The sequence below is a fragment of the Dendropsophus ebraccatus genome, chromosome 3, assembly GCF_027789765.1.
Source record: "Dendropsophus ebraccatus isolate aDenEbr1 chromosome 3, aDenEbr1.pat, whole genome shotgun sequence".
Taxonomy (NCBI): domain Eukaryota; kingdom Metazoa; phylum Chordata; class Amphibia; order Anura; family Hylidae; genus Dendropsophus; species Dendropsophus ebraccatus.
In genome coordinates, this window is record NC_091456.1 from 192,021,895 (window position 1) to 192,043,747 (window position 21,853).

The window sequence follows — 21,853 nt, forward strand, 5'->3', positions numbered from 1 at the left end:
GCTGAGTGTCTGTGACAGCAGAGATGGGTTCCGAAGTGCCAGCGTTGACTGCAGTCAGCAGGAGACACGGAGACAAGGCAGGAGGACACCAAGGGAGCGTGGAGAGGTAAGTATTATCTTAATTATTTTACCCCTTTAAAGCAAAGTCTGCATGGACATCACTAACGATATCTGTTCTGCCCCGCCCACACGATTGATCCATCTAATAGTCTCTGTAAGTGAGCGCCGATCTAGCAGACAGTGAGAGTTGGCCATGTGTATTACCTGCTGATGGGAGGGGCTGCTGATCCTCCAGCATCACATCCTTGTACTGATCCTTGTGTCCTTCTACAGACTTCCGCTCCTCCATGGAGAAATAGACCGCCATATATACCTTAAAAGACAAGACAAGCTCACTTAGAGGTCACGTTACATGCTTTCCATAGAAGTCTATGTATATAGGAGGGGGAGGAGGAGGATAAAGCTTCCGAGTGAGATAGATGTAAGAGACACAAACATAGCGGCCGCAGTATTATACATGTCCCAACAATGAAGCTGTAACACTCCGGGCTTATTCCCACCTTCCATGCACAGTCTGTAAATAAGGATGATGTGCTACAGAACCGAGATCAGAGTTCCCGGCATCATGTATCATTGTGATGCCGGAAGCTCCGGCACTGATTAAATGTTTGCGCTACTGTACTGACGCGCTGTATCAGACGGAAAACATTTAAAGAGTTTCGGAGCTCCCGCCATTATAATGATACCTGGTACTGGAAGTTCCGGTCCGTACCACGTCTCCATAGACAAACTCTAATCACAGAACATGTGACCGCCTCCTAAAGAAGGAAAAGTTGTGACATTATGGGGATCACTCTTATAAGGATGTGATATTTTGTATATTTAGTGAAGCCATTACAATATGGCGCTGACCTTCTAAGCACAGAGAGATGTTACATTCTGTAAAGCTTATGTAACACTGGTGCTATGCAAGTAACTCTTTTCGTACCTCAGCCAATGCAGTACTGACACGAGCCTTAGTAGAAGAACCCCCCCCCAGGATATATATATACTGAATAAAGGAGATCCACCTTACCCATCAGTGTGTTAGTGTGGTTACTGCGCACTATACACTTATATATAACTTGTAATTGGGAGCAGACAGTCAGTATGGCAGCACTATGAGGTGCATCCTTATCAAATCCATAGACATGTCACTGATATGGAAATGATAAGAAGGGGGAAACAAAATATTCAAAAACATCTCCGGCCATTCAGTATGGAGTATGAGCGACATGTGTAATGCGGGGGTCCCAATAGTTTTTACTGACTGATGGAAGTCTCTTACCTTCCTCCCAGCAGCCAGCCACAGGCAGATAACACTGATCAATGCTGTGGTATATGGTACTGTATGTGGTATATGGTACTGTATGTGGTGTATGGTATATGGTACTGTATGTGGTATATGGTACTGTATGTGGTGTATGGTATATGGTACTGTATGTGGTATATGGTATATGGTACTGTATGTGGTATATGGTACTATATATGGTATATTGTACTATATGTGGTATATGGTATATGGTACTGTATGTGGTATATGGTACTGTATGTGGTATATGGTACTGTATGTGGTATATGATATATGGTACTGTATGTGGTATATGGTACTGTATGTGGTGTATGGTATATGGTACTGTATGTGGTATATGGTATATGGTACTGTATGTGGTATATGGTATATGGTACTATATATGGTATATGGTATTGTATGTGGTATATGGTACTGTATGTGGTGTATGGTATATGGTACTGTATGTGGTATATGGTACTGTATGTGGTGTATGGTATATGGTACTGTATGTGGTATACGGTATATGGTACTGTATGTGGTATATGGTATATTGTACTATATGTGGTATATGGTATATGGTACTGTATGTGGTATATGGTACTGTATGTGGTATATGGTACTGTATGTGGTATATGATATATGGTACTGTATGTGGTATATGGTACTGTATGTGGTGTATGGTATATGGTACTGTATGTGGTATATGGTATATGGTACTGTATGTGGTATATGGTACTGTATGTGGTATATGATATATGGTACTGTATGTGGTATATGGTACTGTATGTGGTGTATGGTATATGGTACTGTATGTGGTATATGGTACTATATATGGTATATGGTATATGGTACTGTATGTGGTATATGGTACTATATGTGGTATATGGTATATGGTACTGTATGTGGTATATGGTACTGTAGGTGGTATATGGTATATGGTACTGTATGTGGTATATAGTACTGTATGTGGTATATGGTATATGGTACTGTATATGGTATATGGAACTGTATGTGGTATATGGTATTTGGTACTGTATGTGGTATATGGTATATAGTACTGTATGTGGTATATGGTATATGGTACTGTATGTGGTATATGGTATATGGTACTGTATGTGGTATATGGTACTGTATGTGGTATATGGTACTGTATGTGGTATATGGTATATGGTACTGTATGTGGTATATGGTACTGTATGTGGTATATGGTACTTTATGTTGTATATGGTATATGGTATTGTATGTGGTATATGGTACTGTATTTGGTATATGGTACTGTATGTGGTGTATGGTACTGTATGTGGTATATGGTACTGTATATGGTATATGGTACTGTATGTGATAAATGGTATATGGTACTGTATGTGGTATATGGTACTGTATGTGATATATGGTATATGGTACTGTATGTGGTATATGGTACTTTATGTGGTATATGGTACTGTATTTGGTATATGGTACTGTATGTGGTGTATGGTACTGTATGTGATAAATGGTATATGGTACTGTATATGGTATATGGTACTGTATGTGATATATGGTATATGGTACTGTATGTGGTATATGGTATATGGTACTGTATGTGGTATATGGTACTGTATGTGGTATATGGTATATGGTACTGTATGTAGTATATGGTACTGTATGTGGTATATGGTATATGGTGCTGTATGTGGTATATGGTACTGTATGTGGTATATGGTACTGTATGTGGTATATGGCATATGGTACTGTATGTGGTATATGGTACTGTATGTGGTATATGGTATATGGTACTGTATATGGTACTGTATGTGGTATATGGTACTGTATGTGGTATATGGTATATGGTACTGTATATGCTATATGGTACTGTATGTGGTATATGGTATATGGTACTGTATGTAGTATATGGTACTGTATGTGGTATATGGTATATGGTGCTGTATGTGGTATATGGTACTGTATGTGGTATATGGTACTGTATGTGGTATATGGCATATGGTACTGTATGTGGTATATGGTACTGTATGTGGTATATGGTATATGGTACTGTATATGGTATACGGTACTGTATGTGGTATATGGTACTGTATGTGGTATATGGTATATGGTACTGTATGTGGTATATGGTATATGGTACTGTATATGCTATATGGTACTGTATGTGGTATATGGTATATGGTACGGTATATGGTACTGTATGTGATATATGGTATATGGTACGGTATATGGTACTGTATGTGATATATGGTATATGGTACGGTATATGGTACTGTATGTGATCTATGGTATATGGTACTGTATGTGGCATGTGGTATATGGTACTGTATGTGGTATATGGCATATGGTACTGTATGTGGTATATGGTACTGTATGTGGTATATGGTATATGGTACTGTATATGGTACTGTATGTGGTATATGGTATATGGTACTGTATATGCTATATGGTACTGTATGTGGTATATGGTATATGGTACGCTATATGGTACTGTATGTGATATATGGTATATGGTACTGTATGTGATATATGGTATATGGTACTGTATGTGGTATATGGTACTGTATGTGATAAATGGTATATGGTACTGTATATGGTACTGTATGTGGTATATGGTATATGGTACTGTATGTGGTATATGGTATATGGTACTGTATGTGGTATACGGTACTGTATGTGGTATACGGTACTGTATGTGGTATATGGTACTGTATGTGGTATATGGTATATGGTACTGTATGTGTTATATGGTATATGGTACTGTATGTGGTATATGGTATATGGTGCTGTATGTGGTATATGGTACTGTATGTGGTATATGGTATATGGTACTGTATGTGGTATATGGTATATGGTACTGTATGTGGTATATGGTACTGTATGTGGTATATGGTACTGTATGTGGTATATGGTATATGGTACTGTATGTGGTATATGGTACTGTATGTGGTATATGGTACTGTATGTGGTATATGGTATATGGTACTGTATGTGGTATATGGTACTGTATGTGGTATATAGTATTGTATATGGTATATGGTACTGTATGTGGTATATGGTACTGTATGTGGTATATAGTATTGTATGTGGTATATGGTATATGGTACTGTATGTGGTATATGGTACTGTATGTGGTATATGGTATATGGTACTGTATGTGGTATGTGGTATACGGTACTGTATGTGGTATATGGTATTGTATGTGATATATAGTACTGTATGTGGTATATGGTATATGGTACTGTATGTGGTATATGGTACTGTATGTGGTATATGGTATATGGTACTGTATATGGTATATGGTACTGTATATGGTATACGGTACTGTATATGGTATATGGTACTGTATGTGGTATATGGTATATGGTACTGTATGTGGTATATGGTACTGTATGTGGTATATGGTACTGTATGTGGTATATGGTATATGGTACTGTATGTGGTATATGGTACTGTATGTGGTACTGTATATGGTATATGGTACTGTATATGGTACTGTATGTGGTATATGGTATATGGTACTGTATGTGGTATATGGTACTGTATGTGGTATATGGTATATGGTACTGTATGTGGTATATGGTACTGTATGTGGTATATGGTACTGTATGTGGTATGTGGTATATGGTACTGTATGTGGTATATGGTATATGATACTGTATATGGTACTGTATGTGGTATATGGTACTGTATGTGGTATGTGGTATACGGTACTGTATGTGGTATATGGTATATGGTACTGTATGTGGTATATGGTACTGTATGTGGTATATGGTACTGTATGTGGTATGTGGTATATGGTACTGTATGTGGTATATGGTACTGTATGTGGTATGTGGTATATGGTACTGTATATGGTATATGGTACTGTATGTGGTATGTGGTATATGGTACTGTATGTGGTATATGGTACTGTATGTGGTATATGGTATATGGTACTGTATGTGGTATATGGTACTGTATGTGGTATATAGTACTGTATGTGGTATATGGTATATGGTACTGTATGTGGTATATGGTACTGTATGTGGTATATGGTACTGTATGTGGTATATGGTACTGTATATGGTACTGTATGTGGTATGTGGTATACGGTACAGCAATGATCAGTGTTAGCAATGTCATGTAAAAATGACTTAAAAGTGTAAACAAAAAATTGTAAAAAACCCCAGGATTAATAAATTTTTTAAAAATATTTCTACATCATAAAAATGAAAGTCTGTCTGTCTGTCTGTCGCACAGACCGCTGTTAGATTGTGCAGGCTCCCTCCAGTGTGCTCAGCGCTGTGCTGCTGCCGCCGGGCACAGCTCCCTCCTCACGGCTCTGGACCCTGCACACACCGCTCCGCTTCGGGGGGGACGTCCAGAGCCGTGAGGAGAGAGCTGTGCCCGGCAGCAGCAGCACGGCGCTGAACACACTGGAGGGAGCCTGCACCATGTAACAGCGGCCTGTGCGGGCGGGATGATGGCGGCCTCTGTCAGTGTAAGTTACGCTCCGGCCGCCGAGGGGGTTAATTTACATGTAGTGTCATAGGGTTGAATGACACTGGATTCGCAGCGGATTTCACTGCAAATTCGCAGCGTGAAATCGGCTGCGGATCTGGTAGGTGTGAAGGCACCCTAACAGTGTACAGTGTAAATACAGTGTATACAGTAAGGTGCTTACCTGCCAGGTGGCGGTGTTGGGGAATGTATACAGCAGGGGGCTACCTGGGGGGGGGGGGTGTTATACAGCATGGGGGCTACTTGATGGGGGGAGTGTATACAGTATAGGGGGCTACCTGAAGGGGGGAGTGTATACAGCAGGGGGCTACCTAAAGGGGGGAGTGTATACAGCATGGGGGCTACCTGCAGGGGGGAGTTTAAACAGCATGGGGCCTACATGCAGAGCGGAGTTTGTACAGCATGGGGGCTACCTGCAGGGGGGAGTGTATACAGCAGGGGGCTACCTGCAGGGGGAGTGTATACAGCATGGGGGCTACATGCAGAGGGGAGTCTTTACAGCATGGGGGCTACCTGCAGGGGGAGTGTATACAGCATGGGGGCTACCTGGAGGGGGAGTGTATACAGCATGGGGGCTACATGCAGAGGGGAGTTTTTACAGCATGGGGGCTACCTGCAGGGGGAGTGTATACAGCATGGGGGCTACATGCAGAGGGGAGTTTTTACAGTATGGGGGCTACCTGAAGGGTGGAGTGTATACAGTATTGGGGCTACCTGCAGGGGGGTAGTGTATACAGTATGGGGGCTACCTGCAGGGGGGTAGTGTATACAGTATGGGGGCTACCTGCAAAGGGGGGGGGGGGTGTATAGAGTATGAAAGCTACCTCCGGGTGGCGGGGGGGGGGGGGGGAAGGATTGTAAAAATTATATGGAAAACCTGCAAGGGGGGGTGTATAGAGTATGGGGGCTACCTGCAAGTGGGGGGAGTGTATAGAGTGTGGGGGCTACCTGCAAGTTGGGGGAGTGTATAGAGCATGGGGGCTACCTGCAGGGGTGGAGTGTATACAGTATAGGGACTACCTGCAAGGGGGGTATATAGAGTATGGGGGCTACCTGCAAGTGGGGGGAGTGTATACAGTATGGGGGCTACCCGCAGGGGTGGGGGGTGTATACAGTATGGGGGCTTCCTGCGGGAGGAGTGTATACAATATGGGGGCTACCTGCAGGGAGGGAGTGTATACAGTATAGGAGTACCTGCAAAGAGGGGGGGAGTGTATACAGTATGGGGGCTACCTGCAAGTGGGGGGAGTGTATAGAGCATGGGGGCTACCTGCGGGGGTGGAGTGTATACAGTATAGGGACTACCTGCAAGGGGGGGTATAAAGAGTATGGGGGCTACCTGCAAGTGGGGGGAGTGTATAGAGTACGGGGGCTACCTGCAAGTGGGGGGAGTGTATAGAGTATGGGGGCTACCCGCAGGGGTGGGGGGTGTATACAGTATGGGGGCTACCTGCGGGAGGAGTGTATACAATATGGGGGCTACCTGCAGGGAGGGAGTGTATACAGTATAGGAGTACCTGCAAAGATGGGGGGAGTGTATACAGTACGGAAGCTACCTGCAAAGGGGGGGGGGGAGTGTATACAGTACGGGGGCTACCTGCGGGGGGGGGGGGAGTGTATACAGTATTAGAAACTTTGAAACCTCTTCTGTGTTGTCCTCACCAAGGATGAAGGGTAGTGCCTACGAGGGCCAGATTGTGATGATGCTGGATTGTATAAGAGCTTATTATTATAAGCTGCAGGTTTTCTGCACACACACCTTACTTATGGTCTGCAGTCGGCGGGGAGGGGGACCCCCAAACTACACACTACAGGTATACAGGACCCCAGAACTATACACTACAGGTATACAGGACCTCCACTAACACTGTCAATGTTGTATATAACCAGGCTCAGCATAACACTACCAATGTTGTACATAACCACGCTGTATATAATACTGCTAATGTTGTATATAACCAGGCTGTATATTACACTGACAATGTTGTATATAACCAGGCTGTATATAACACTGACAATGTTGTATATTACCAGGTTCTGTATATAAAACTTCCAATGTTGTATATAACCAGGCTCTGTATCCAGTCTGATCACATGATGACACCTCAGTTTGGCTATTAGGTAATTAGGATGTTTAAAGTTTTGAGTTTCTTTCTAACCTACAATTTATATATATATAAACTGTTTGACCCCACATTTGGCAGGCAGATACATTGGGTGCCCAGGAAGGTTAGAGCGAAGGTCCCGTCCATTCCAGATGTATAGGAGGGGAGGGGGGGGGAACAGTGCCCCCATAGAGATGACTGTGTGAATCTCCTCACTGCACACAGGTGACATCATTAGTGCTGAAGCCTTAGAAACCAAAAGGATTACTACTTTCATTTTTAAAGGGTGCTGGAATCTGATTGGTTGCTAGGGCCAGCTCCCTCACAACAGATCCATAGAAATATATGGTAGATCCTCTACCCCAACTATACATTACAGGTATACAGGACCCCCCCATTATACAGTACAGGTATACAGGACCCCCCCAACTATACAGTACAGGTATACATTACCTGCCGAACTATACACTACTGGTATATAGGACCCACATTAATTCTACACCACAGGTATACAGGACCCCCAAACTGTACAGTACAGGTATACAGGACCCCCCAACTATACAGTACAGGTATACAGGACCCCCCCCCAACTATACAGTACAAGTATACAGGACCCCCCAACTATACAGCACAGGTATACAGGACCTGCCGAACTATACACTACTGTTATACAGGACCAAACTGTACAGTACAGGTATACAGGACCCCCCAACTATACAGTACAGGTATACAGGACCCCCCAACTATACAGTACAAGTATACAGGACCCCCCCAACTATACAGCACAGGTATACAGGACCTGCCGAACTATACACTACTGTTATACAGGACCTACACTAATTCTACACCACAGGTTTACAGGACCCCCAAACTATACAGTACAGGTATACAGAAACAAACTGTACAGTACAGTTATACAGAAACAACCCCCTGCCCCAACTCTACAATAAAGGTATACAGGACCTCCACCAACTCTACACCACAGGTATACAGGACCCCCACCAACTCTACCCAACAGGTATACAGAACCCCCAAACTATACAGTACAGGTATATAGGACCCTCCCAACTATACAGCACAGGTATACAGGACCCCCCCAATTATACAGTACAGTTATACAGGACCCCCCAACTATACAGTACAGGTATACAGGACCCCCCCAACTATACAGTACAAGTATACAGGACCCCCCCAACTATACAGCACAGGTATACAGGACCTGCCGAACTATACACTACTGTTATACAGGACCTACACTAATTCTACACCACAGGTATACAGGACCCCCAAACTGTACAGTACAGGTATACAGAAACAAACTGTACAGTACAGTTATACAGAAATAACCCCCTGCCCCAACTATACAATACAGGTATACAGGACCTCCACCAACTCTACACCACAGGTATACAGGACCCCCACCAACTCTACCTAACAGGTATACAGAACCCCCAAACTATACAGTACAGGTATACAGGACCCTCCCAACTATTCAGCACAGGTATATAGGACCTCCACTAACTATGCAGTACAGGTATACATCAGCACTATGATACATCATCACTATGATACATCAGCACTATGAGATACATCAGCACTATGATACATCAGCACTAAGAGATACATCAGCACTATGAGATACATCAGCACTATGATACATCAGCACTATGAGGTATAGACCGCTGGGTAGGATATATGAAGCTATTACTCACAGAGCACAGTGTCAGATCCGGAGCGTGTTCCCTTCTTCCTCTGTATTTCTCACCACTCAGCTGGGCGCTCAGGACTCTTCAGCAATCTGCTCTCTTCTTGTACAATGTCCCTACGTGTTTCCCGCTTTACCAGCAATCATCAGGGGATAATTCACCCAGCAAGGAAAGCAGGTCTGTGCCGCACTGATGTCGCCCGAACACTGAGCTATACACAGTAACTTCTATCTGGATGTCTCAGCAACAACATCCCCATCCCCCGACCCATTCATATTCTGTGCCGTCCCTCCTCCTCTCCCTTTAACACAACTTTCAGGAGAAACTTATTATCTAGCTGAGCTGTATGTGTGTAATGTACATGTAGCTGAGCTGTATGTGTGTAATGTACATGTAGCTGAGCTGTATGTGTGTAATGTACATGTAGCTGAGCTGTATATATGTGTAATGTACATGTAGCTGAGCTGTATATGTGTAATGTACATGTAGCTGAGCTGTATATGTGTAATGTACATGTAGCTGCGCTGTATGTGTGTGTAATGTACATGTAGCTGAGCTGTATATGTGTAATGTACATGTAGCTGAGCTGTATGTGTGTAATGTACATGTAGCTGAGCTGTATATGTGTAATGTACATGTAGCTGAGCTGTGTATGTGTAATGTACATGTAGCTGAGCTGTGTATGTGTAATGTACATGTAGCTGAGCTGTATATATGTGTAATGTACATGTAGCTGAGCTGTATGTGTGTAATGTACATGTAGCTGAGCTGTATGTGTGTAATGTACATGTAGCTGAGCTGTATGTGTGTAATGTACATGTAGCTGAGCTGTATGTTTGTAATGTACATGTGGCTGAGCTGTATGTGTGTAATGTACATGTAGCTGAGCTGTATGTGTGTAATGTACATGTAGCTGAGCTGTATGTGTGTAATGTACATGTAGCTGAGCTGTATATGTGTGTAATGTACATGTAGCTGAGCTGTATATATGTGTAATGTATATGTAGCTGAGCTGTATATGTGTAATGTAAATTATGGACCTTGGAAAATATATGTCTTATAGTCGGCCATCTTGGGTGTAATTTATAAGGTATCTATTTATTGGAATAAAGATGGTAATCTGGGGTCACAGGTAGAGGGTTTACAAGCCTCTAAATGTAATCAGGTACAGTCAGGTCGGCCAAATTCCAAATAGAATTTTCTTTGTTTTATTATTTTGTCCCCCAAACCTGTACTGTGCGCTGTGGCTGGTGTGAGGTATAACCCCTGTACTGTGCGCTGTGGCTGGTGTGAGGTATAACCCCTGTACTGTGCGCTGTGGCTGGTGTGAGGTATAACCCCTGTACTGTGCGCTGTGGCTGGTGTGAGGTATAACCCCTGTACTGTGCGCTGTCGCTGGTGTGAGATATAACCCCTGTACTGTGCGCTGTGGCTGGTGTGAGATATAACCCCTGTACTGTGCGCTGTGGCTGGTGTGAGGTATAACCCCTGTACTGTGCGCTGTGGCTGGTGTGAGGTATAACCCCTGTACTGTGCGCTGTGGCTGGTGTGAGGTATAACCCCTGTACTGTTCGCTGTGGCTGGTGTGAGGTATAACCCCTGTACTGTGCGCTGTGGCTGGTGTGAGATATAACCCCTGTACTGTGCGCTGTGGCTGGTGTGAGGTATAACCCCTGTACTGTGCGCTGTGGCTGGGGTGAGGTATAACCCCTGTACTGTGCGCTGTGGCTGGTGTGAGGTATAACCCCTGTACTGTGCGCTGTGGCTGGTGTGAGGTATAACCCCTGTACTGTGCGCTGTGGCTGGTGTGAGACCTATGACCATGCTAATGAGTGATAATGTAGCTGCCATTGTGAGGCTGATGTAAATGCGGATCCTTCTGCTATTGTTATTGTGGACAGTCGCACCTCTTTGTGAATGTTGCAGACGGTAAACAAGACTCCGTCTCCTGTACTCAGGCCGGTCTGCAGACTGTTGTTTATCTTTGACATTTTCTATCTTGCATTGGTCTCAATAGCAACTTGTTTAATGTTTTTTTTTTTTGAACAGATTGCCTGCTCCTTTACTACAGAGGGCCCTATTCCACCGGAAGATTATCGTTCAGATTATCGTTAAATCGTTCAAATCTAAACGATAATCGTTCGGTTGAAATGCAGTTAACGATTAACGACCGGAAATCGTTGGTCGCTTTGTAAGACCTGGACCTATTTTTATCGTTGCTCGTTTGCAAAACGTTCGCAAATCGTTCACATTAAATAAGACGTCGTTCGGTTGTTTGCAATAGATACGAACGCAATAGCGAAGAAATAGCGAAGAAAAAACGATCGCAAATACAATCATAAGTAACGATTATCGTTCCATGGAAATGAGTGAACAGTTTCAGGTCGTTCACAATAGCGGTCGTTTGAGATCATTAATCGTTAACGATTATGCGAACGATAACCGTCCGGTGGAATAGGGCCCTTAGGGTAAATGGCGCCCTGTGCGAAACCTTCCCCCCCCTTAAGGTAACATAAAGCTCCTTCAGCCTCCCATGCCTCCAGACAACACCCATCCCACGACCCCCCCGCCATACACACCACTACCACCCACAGCCCCCCAAACAACTACAGCCGTCCAAACAATTACCACCCACAGCCCCCCACACATCTACAGCCCCCACCCAACTACCACCCCCAGCCCCCACACATCTACAGCCCCCACCCAACTACCACCCCCAGCCCCCCACACAACTACAGCCCGCACACAACTACCACCCCCAGCCCCCACACAACTACCACCCCCAGCCCCCACACAACTACAGACCCCAACCCAACTATTACCCCCAGCCCCCCACACAACTACAGCCCCCACATAACTACCACCCCCAGCTCCCCACACAACTACCACCCCCAGCCTGGCCCCCACACAACTACCACCCCCAGCTCCCCACACTATAGCCCTCAAACAACTATTACCCCCAGCCCTCCCCGTACAACTATCACCCTCAGCCCTCCCCCCTACAACTATCACCCCCAGCCCTCCCCCACACACAAGTATCACCCCCAGCCCTCCCCCCCACACAACTATCACCCCCAGCCCTCCCCCCTACAACTATCACCCCCAGCCCTCCCCCACACACAACTATCACCCCCAGGCCTCCCTCCCACAACTATCACACCCAGCCCTCCCCCACACACAACTATCACCCCCAGCCCTCCCCCACACACAACTATCACCCCCAGCCCTCCCCCACACACAACTATCACCCCCAGCCCTCCCCCACACACAACTATCACCCCCAGCCCTCCCCCACACACAACTATCACCCCCAGCCCTCCCTCCCACAACTATCACCCCCAGCCCTCCCCCACACACAACTATCACCCCCAGCCCTCCCCCCTACAACTATCACCCCCAGCCCTCCCTCCCACAACTATCACCCCCAGCCCTTCCCCCTACAACTATCACCCCAGCCCTCCCTCCCACAACTATCACCCCCAGCCCTCCCTCCCACAACTATCACCCCCAGCCCTCCCCCACACACAACTATCACCCCCAGCCCTCCCCCACAAACAACTATCACCCCCAGCCCTCCCCCACACACAACTATCACCCCCAGCCCTCCCCCACACACAACTATCACCCCCAGCCCTCCCCCACACACAACTATCACCCCCAGCCCTCCCCCACACACAATTATCACCCCCAGCCCTCACTCCCACAACTATCACCCCCAGCCCTCCCCCTACAACTATCACCCCCAGCCCTCCATCCCACAACTATCACCCCCAGCCCTCCCCCACACACAACTATCACCCCCAGCCCTCCCCCACACACAACTATCACCCCCAGCCCTCCCCCACACACAACTATCACCCCCAGCCCTCCCCCACACACAACTATCACCCCCAGCCCTCCCTCCCACAACTATCACCCCCAGCCCTCCCCCACACACAACTATCACCCCCAGCCCTCCCCCCTACAACTATCACCCCCAGCCCTCCCTCCCACAACTATCACCCCCAGCCCTTCCCCCTACAACTATCACCCCCAGCCCTCCCTCCCACAACTATCACCCCCAGCCCTCCCTCCCACAACTATCACCCCCAGCCCTCCCCCACACACAACTATCACCCCCAGCCCTCCCCCACAAACAACTATCACCCCCAGCCCTCCCCCACACACAACTATCACCCCCAGCCCTCCCCCACACACAACTATAACCCCCAGCCCTCCCCCACACACAACTATCACCCCCAGCCCTCCCTCCCACAACTATCACCCCCAGCCCTCCCTCCCACAACTATCACCCCCAGGCCTCCCTCCCACAACTATCACCCCCAGCCCTCCCCCACAAACAACTATCACCCCCAGCCCTCCCCCTCCCACAACTATCACCCCCAGCCCTCCCCCACAAACAACTATCACCCCCAGCCCTCCCCCACACACAACTATCACCCCCAGCCCTCCCTCCCGCAACTATCACCCCAAGCCCTCCCCCACACACAACTATTACCCCCAGCCCTCCCTCCCACAACTATCACCCCCAGCCCTCCCTCCCACAACTATCACCCCCAGCCCTCCCCCCTACAACTATCACCCCCAGCCCTCCCTCCCACAACTATCACCCCCAGCCCTCCCCACACACAACTATCACCCCCAGCCCTCCCTCCCACAACTATCACCCCCAGCCCTCCCCCACACACAACTATCACCCCCAGCCCTCCCCCACACACAACTATTACCCCCAGCCCTCCCTCCCACAACTATCACCCCCAGCCCTCCCTCCCACAACTATCACCCCCAGCCCTCCCTCCCACAACTATCACCCCCAGCCAGTGTCGGACTGGGGTACCTTGGCCCACCAGGGAAATTGATTCTTGGGGCCCACCCAACATATAAAGACATAATCAGCGCCAAACCTTTCACGTTAGTACAGCGACTTTGCATAGAGCTGTGTATGTGAGCAGCAACGCCAGTGCAGTGCCAGTCACTTATATAGTTGTTACTGATTTATGCAGTTGTGGTAAAACTGCACCATTTATGTAGAAACTTTAATGAAATTCCAACAATATTGCTGTAAAAACACATCAAAAATGTCATGTGTGAACACAGCCTCAGAAGATTAAGGAAAAAATGACCATCTAGTCTGCTCCTCTATTACAATCTCCAGCAAAGGAGACCCATGACGGTTTATTCTAGCCTCACCATAAGGTGTTGGGATAGAATAAGACTTTAAAGGACCATCATGAAAGGCATATCAGTGGTCAGCGTTAAAGGGGTACTCTGGTAAAAAAAATATATATATATATATTTTTAAATCTCATGTCAGAAGTTACAGACTAGTAAATTACTTCTAATTAAAAATCTTCAGTATTTCAGTACTTATCAGCTGCTGTATGTCCTGCAGGAAGTGGTGTGTTCTCTCCAGTCTGACACAGTGCTCTCTGCTGCCACCTCTGTCCATGTCAGGAACTGTCCAGAGCAGCAGCAAATCCCCATAGAAAACCTCTCCTGCTCTGGACAGTTCCTGACATGGACAGAGGTGGCAGCAGAAAGCACTGTGTCAGACTGGAGAGAATACACCACTTCCTGCAGGACATACAGCAGCTGATAAGTACTGGAAGACTGGAGATTTTTATATAGAAGTAATAAACAAATTCCTATAACTTCCTCACACCAGTTAGTTAGAAAAAAATATTTTTCACCGTAATACCCCTTTAAGGTCAATACAAAATGTCAGACAGATGTGATTAAAAGTTTAATCGGTCTCAGGGTTGAGACTCCCAACAATGTCCAGAATGTCACTCAGTCCATCATAATGCAAGTGAGGGGCAGAGCACTCATTATAGGAGATGGGCTCCATTATAGTCTATGGGCCCGTCATGTGTAACATGACTGATGGAGTGATGATCTAGCCCCCAGATGAGGTCTCAGCACTGACACCCCGACTGATCGAAACATTTCACATGTCTGCATGATGTCAAAAGTTTTTAGTGGAAGGAAAAGCGTTTTTGCAGTGGAAAGAAAGCGGTAAGCATGGTGTCACACAGCTAGGTTCACACAGTATTTTGGTCATTTTTATGTAACCAAAACCGGGAGTGGATTTGATGCGCAGAAAGGCTCTGTTCACACACTGTTGAAATTTAAAATAACACCAATTATTTGCCATTAAATGGCGGCCGTCCACTAAATTTCTACAGTGTGGGAACATAGCCTTTCTGTGTTTTCAATCTACTCCTGGTTTTGGTTGCAAAATACTGAGCAAAAATACTGTGTGTGAACCTAGATTTAGGCTGGGTTCACACCACATATAACACCGGCTGTTTTGTGACGCAGCTGGGTCACAGAGCGGCCAATGTTACTGGATATCCTCTGGCCAGTACTGCAGTACTGGCCGGATGATCTTCATTTCTGCTGAATTCGGATGCAGGTGCACCAGTGTGCACCTGCATCCGAATTCACCACTGCACACAATGGAGCGTGTGGCCGGAGCTGCACGCTCCATTGTGTGAACTGCCATGTCTGTACGGCCACAGAAAAATGACATGTCAGTTTTTCGTGGGGCTGAAGCATATACTATGTGTATACGCTCCGTCTGGGATTCCATTCATTCCAATACAACGTATGTTTTGCATAAATCGCGGCTGTTATTGCAAATTGCAACAACTAAGATTTATGCAAAACATATGTTGTGTGAACATGGCTTTAAGATGTAATCTGCCATTTTATACTAGTAGAAGAGAGAGAACACCATGCGGCGCACATAGCGTATTACTGCAGAACAAATGTGTGTAAGTGGCTAAACGTGCTGCTCACCTCGGGCGGTCATGCTACAAGCCCAACACCGCCAGTCACTTTAGCGGTGGTTTGTACACCTTGATGCCGCTTGCAGCCCTTTCAACGGAACCAGGAGACTTGGTACAATAATTTAGCAGCGAAGACAGCAACAAAGTAATAAAAAATCTTGTGACTTTATTACCTCCCTCTTGTGCAATGTTTTGCCTTTCTCGGAGCTAAAACGAAACATCGCGCTAGAGGGTGTGAATAAAATCACAAGAATTTTTACTACTTTAGTGCTGCCTCTGCTGCTGCTCCGGAGGGGTGCAGTCAGGTGAGGGGGTATTATCCTACCTATCACTGATACTGCTGCTCCGGAGGGGGTGCAGTCTGGTGAGGGGGGCATAATCCTACCTATCACTGATACTACTGCTGCTGCTCCGGGGGGGGGGTGCAGTCTGGTGAGGGGGTCATAATCCTACCTATCACTGATACTACTGCTGCTGCTCCGGAGGGGTGCAGTCAGGTGAGGGGGTATTATCCTACCTATCACTGATACTGCTGCTCCGGAGGGGGTGCAGTCTGGTGAGGGGGGCATAATCCTACCTATCACTGATACTACTGCTGCTCCGGAGGGGGTGCAGTCTGGTGAGGGGGTCATAATCCTACCTATCACTGATACTACTGCTGCTCCAGAGGGGGTGCAGTCTGGTGAGGGGGTATTATCCTACCTATCACTGATACTGCTGCTGCTCCGGAGGGGGTGCAGTCTGGTGAGGGGGTATTATCCTACCTATCACTGATACTGCTGCTGCTCCGGAGGGGGTGCAGTCTGGTGAGGGGGGCATAATCCTACCTATCACTGATACTACTGCTGCTCCGGAGGGGTGCAGTCTGGTGAGGGGGTATTATCCTACCTATCACTGATACTACTGCTCCGGAGGGGGTGCAGTCTGGTGAGGGGGGCATAATCCTACCTATCACTGATACTACTGCTCCGGAGGGGTGCAGTCTGGTGAGGGGGTATTATCCTACCTGTCACTGATACTGCTGCTCCGGAGGGGGTGCAGTCAGATGAGGGGTGCATAAGCCTCAGTAGTGGATCATAATAGGGGTGTTTTGGGCGGCAGCCCGGGGCCCTGAGCTCCTGGGGGGCCCATGACCACCCAAAAAGACTTATACTTTCAGCGGTGTACTGTCTCCTGGCTACACTTCTGCCATGATTTGCAAAAAAATCACTTTTTTTGGCAATTTTGCACAAATCAGGACATCATGACATTATCTATACTGCACTATAAACGCCAGGCTAGTGCTTTCATAGTTACAGTGGGGTGGGGGGGCCCAGGCTTGGTGAACAGCCCGGTAAAGTTAATCCGCCCCTGATAAGCCTACCTATCACTGATACTACTGCTGCTGCTCCGGAGGGGTTGCAGGCAGATGAGGAGGGGGCATAATGCTACCTATCACTGATACTGCTGCTGCTCCGGAGGGGGTGCAGTCTGGTGAGGGGGGAATAATCCTACCTATCACTGATACTACTGCTGCTGCTCTGGAGGGGGTGCAGTCTGGTGAGGGGGGGGCATAATCCTACCTATCACTGATACTGCTGCTCCGGAGGGGGTGCAGTCAGATGAGGGGGGCATAATCCTACCTATCACTGATACTGCTGCTCCGGAGGGGTGCAGTCAGATGAGGGGGGGCATAATCCTACCTACCACTGATACTGCTGCTGCTCCAGAGGGGGTGCAGTCTGGTGAGGGAGGGCATAATCCTACCTATCACTGATACTACTGCTGCTCCGGAGGGGGTATTATCCTACCTATCACTGATACTGCTGCTGCTCCGGAGGAGGTGCAGTCTGGTGAGGGGGGCATTATCCCACTTGTGTCTGCTGCTTATATTTTTATTCTTGACTCGGTACAATAGTTGAGAAGAAGTTTGCACTCTGGATGTCCTAGTTGTGCAGGAGATCCGTGAGGCTTAGGCGCTGATCAGCTGAGTCCGGATTCTCACATGACAGATGATAGGAGTTGTAGTAGAAGTAGGAGTAAGACAAATCAATGTCAATGTCAAATCAATTACTGTTATATCTACTACAACTCCTATCATCTTTGATGTGAGAATCCTCAGCTGATCAGAGCCCAAGCCTCACGGATCTCCTGCACAACTGGACCTCCAAAGTGTGAACTTCTCATCACATACATACAGTATACATATATACACAAATAGATATACTGCAGAGATACACACCGTATACATATATACACAAATAAACATACTGCAGACATACACATTGTATACATATATACTAAAATAGACAAACTGCAGACATACACACTGTATACATATATACTCAAATAGACATACTGCAGACATACATACTGTATACATATATACACAAATAGACATACTGCAGACATACACACTGTATACATATATACTCAAATAGACATACTGCAGACATACATACTGTATACATTAGGGATGGTCCGAACCGAGTTCGTACGAACCCGAACCATCCGCAATGATTACCGCTGTCTGCCCGCTCCGTGCAGCGGGCGGATCCAGCAGGAGGAACGCCTGGAAAACTGGGATACAGTCATAGCCATAGGCTGTATCCCAGTTTTCCAGGCGGTCCTCCCGCTGTATCTGCCCGCTGCACGGAGCGGGCAGACAGCGGTAATCCGATGCCGAGCGTTCGGGTTCAGACGAACCCGAACCTCGGTGGGTTTGGACCATCCCTAGTATACATATATACACAAATAGACATACTGCAGACATACACACTGTATACGTATATACACAAATAGACATACTGCAGACATACACACGGTATACGTATATACACAAATAGACATACTGCAGACATACACTCTGTATACATATATACTCAAATAGACATACTGCAGACATACACACTGTATACATATATACTCAAATAGACATACTGCAGACATAGACACTGTATACATATATACACAAACATGCAGACACAACACACCTTACGTATATACATCTAATCATACTAACACACACACAGACTCACCAACATGGATACACAGATACAAAAGCATGCAGATTACACATATAACCCATCTATAGAACTACATTACATAATATACACTATATACATGATAGAAAACACACATATATATTACTCACATGGATAAACACATGACACATGTACAGACACACACTGATGACAGATAGACAAGTATATACTCACACACTTACATGTTCAGCAGGGCAGGAAGCTTCAGTGTTCTTGTCTCCATCTTCTCTTCTCCCAGCCAGGCCGGGCAGCCTGCAGCCTCTCCCCATCTCCTGTGCACCGACTGCACACAGCAACAGGAGAGTCACGTGATTGCAGAGGGGAGGGGGATGGAGGGGGCTGCTGCTGCTCTCGGCATCTTGTGACAGGCAGGAAGAGGTCAGTGCTGAGGATGGGAGCAGATGTAAGGGAGTCAGGTGAGCAGGGGGGAGGGGAGGGCCCATGATTACAGAGAGAACGGGCCCTGATGCTGTGCTGAACTCACCCCAGCAGTGTGGGAGCCAGCAGGGGGCCCCCTTGAGCTCCCGACACTAGGCAGCTTCCAAACAGGAGGCCCCTCTCTGGCTTAGGGGAAGGGCCCTGCAAGAGGGAGGAGGGGGTGGGGCCCACCGGGGGATCCCCCGGCTCCCCGGTGGCCCAGTCCGACCCTGCCCCCAGCCCTCCCCACACACAACTATCACCCCCAGCCCTCCCTCCCACAACTATCACCCCCAGCCCTCCCTCCCACAACTATTACCCCCAGCCCTCCCTCCCACAACTATCACCCCCAGCCCTCCCTCCCACAACTATTACCCCCAGCCCTCCCTCCCACAACTATCACCCCCAGCCCTCCCTCCCACAACTATCACCCCCAGCCCTCCCCCACAACTATCACCCCCAGCCCTCCCTCCCACAACTATCACCCCCAGCCCTCCCTCCCACAACTATCACCCCCAGCCCTCCCTCCCACAACTATCACCCCCAGCCCTCCCCCACAACTATCACCCCCAGCCCTCCCCCTCCCACAACTATCACCCCCAGCCCTCCCTCCCACAACTATCACCCCCAGCCCTCCCTCCCACAACTATCACCCCCAGCCCTCCCTCCCACAACTATTACCCCCAGCCCTCCCTCCCACAACTATCACCCCCAGCCCTCCCCCACACACAACTATCACCCCCAGCCCTCCCTCCCACAACTATCACCCCCAGCCCTCCCTCCCACAACTATCACCCCCAGCCCTCCCCCTCCCACAACTATCACCCCCAGCCCTCCCTCCCACAACTATCACCCCCAGCCCTCCCCACACACAACTCTCACCCCCAGCCCTCCCCCACACACAACTACCAACCCCAGCCCTCCCCCACACACAACTATCACCCCAGCCCTCCCCCACACACAACTATCACCCCCAGCCCTCCCCCACACACAACCATCACCCCCAGCCCTCCCCCACACAACCATCTCTTACCTGAGCGCCGGCGTGGCATGGGGGCACCCAGACCCCATGTCCCCTTACTGATGGGCTGGGCGTGTTGTCCGGGTGACGTCATGCTCCGGCGCCGCGCAGGGGAGGAAGGACCTGAGCGCTGCGGGAGGAGGGCGGCCAGGGCCGCTCCGGCACAGAGATGCGCTGCACATCTAACTACAAATAGAAGTTAGATGTGCTGTGTTTCTGCCAGGGGCCCCCCTCCCCCGCCCTCCTCCCGGGCGCCCTCCAGCTGTCCGGGAGTGAGGCGCACAGGTCGCACACCCCAAAGGCCGGCCCTGTGTATATGTGTGTCTATGTGTCTCTCTCAACAAACATATACAGTTTGTCTAGTCCCGTCACAATCTATGGAGACAGCCATTATTGTGTTACATCTATTTCCCATATCATTGTACTGGTAATTGATCATCACCGCACCGCCATTTACTCCTCACATTTTGGGTCTCTAAAGGTCTCTCCACAAGGACTCACACAAGATGGCTACCTGTAAAATCTGTGGGTTTTCTCTCTTTATAGTAACTTGGAGGTAATAGAGAGGTACTGAGACATAAGTCACATGGTCATCCCTAGCAATTGGCCTGAGGTAACGGAGCAGTAATACTCCTGAAGCCGCCGGTAACTGGGGAAACCTCACACCCATTGTCTGGCTGTATGTGAATATGTTTACATTTCTGCTCCAACCTGGATATGTGACTGATCCAACACCAGCAAGCAAGAGAGTGTCCTGCAATAAGTGTTTTCTGCTATGGACTGGGATTTGGACTGTGATGTTGGCTGTGATATGGACTGTGGTATATATGGACTGTGATGTGGACTGTGATATGGACTGTGGTATATATGGACTGTGATGTGGACTGTGATATATATGGACTGTGATATGGACTGTGATGTGGACTGTGATATGGACTGTGGTATATATGGACTGTGATGTGGACTGTGATA

The 21,853-nt window shown here is 47.5% G+C and overlaps 1 protein-coding gene across 1 annotated transcript in view; it reads right to left on the reverse strand.

Moving 5' to 3' along the window:
- The window catches only part of LOC138786631 (uncharacterized), a 491,239-nt gene that overhangs the window by 275,499 nt on the left and 193,887 nt on the right, over window positions 1-21,853 (reverse strand). Inside the window, exons 8-9 of the mRNA XM_069963613.1 lie at window positions 747-818; window positions 265-373 (exon numbers count right to left, since the gene is read on the reverse strand). Coding sequence (XP_069819714.1) covers window positions 265-373; window positions 747-818 — 181 coding nt within the window. The remainder of the gene's footprint in view (window positions 1-264; window positions 374-746; window positions 819-21,853) is intronic.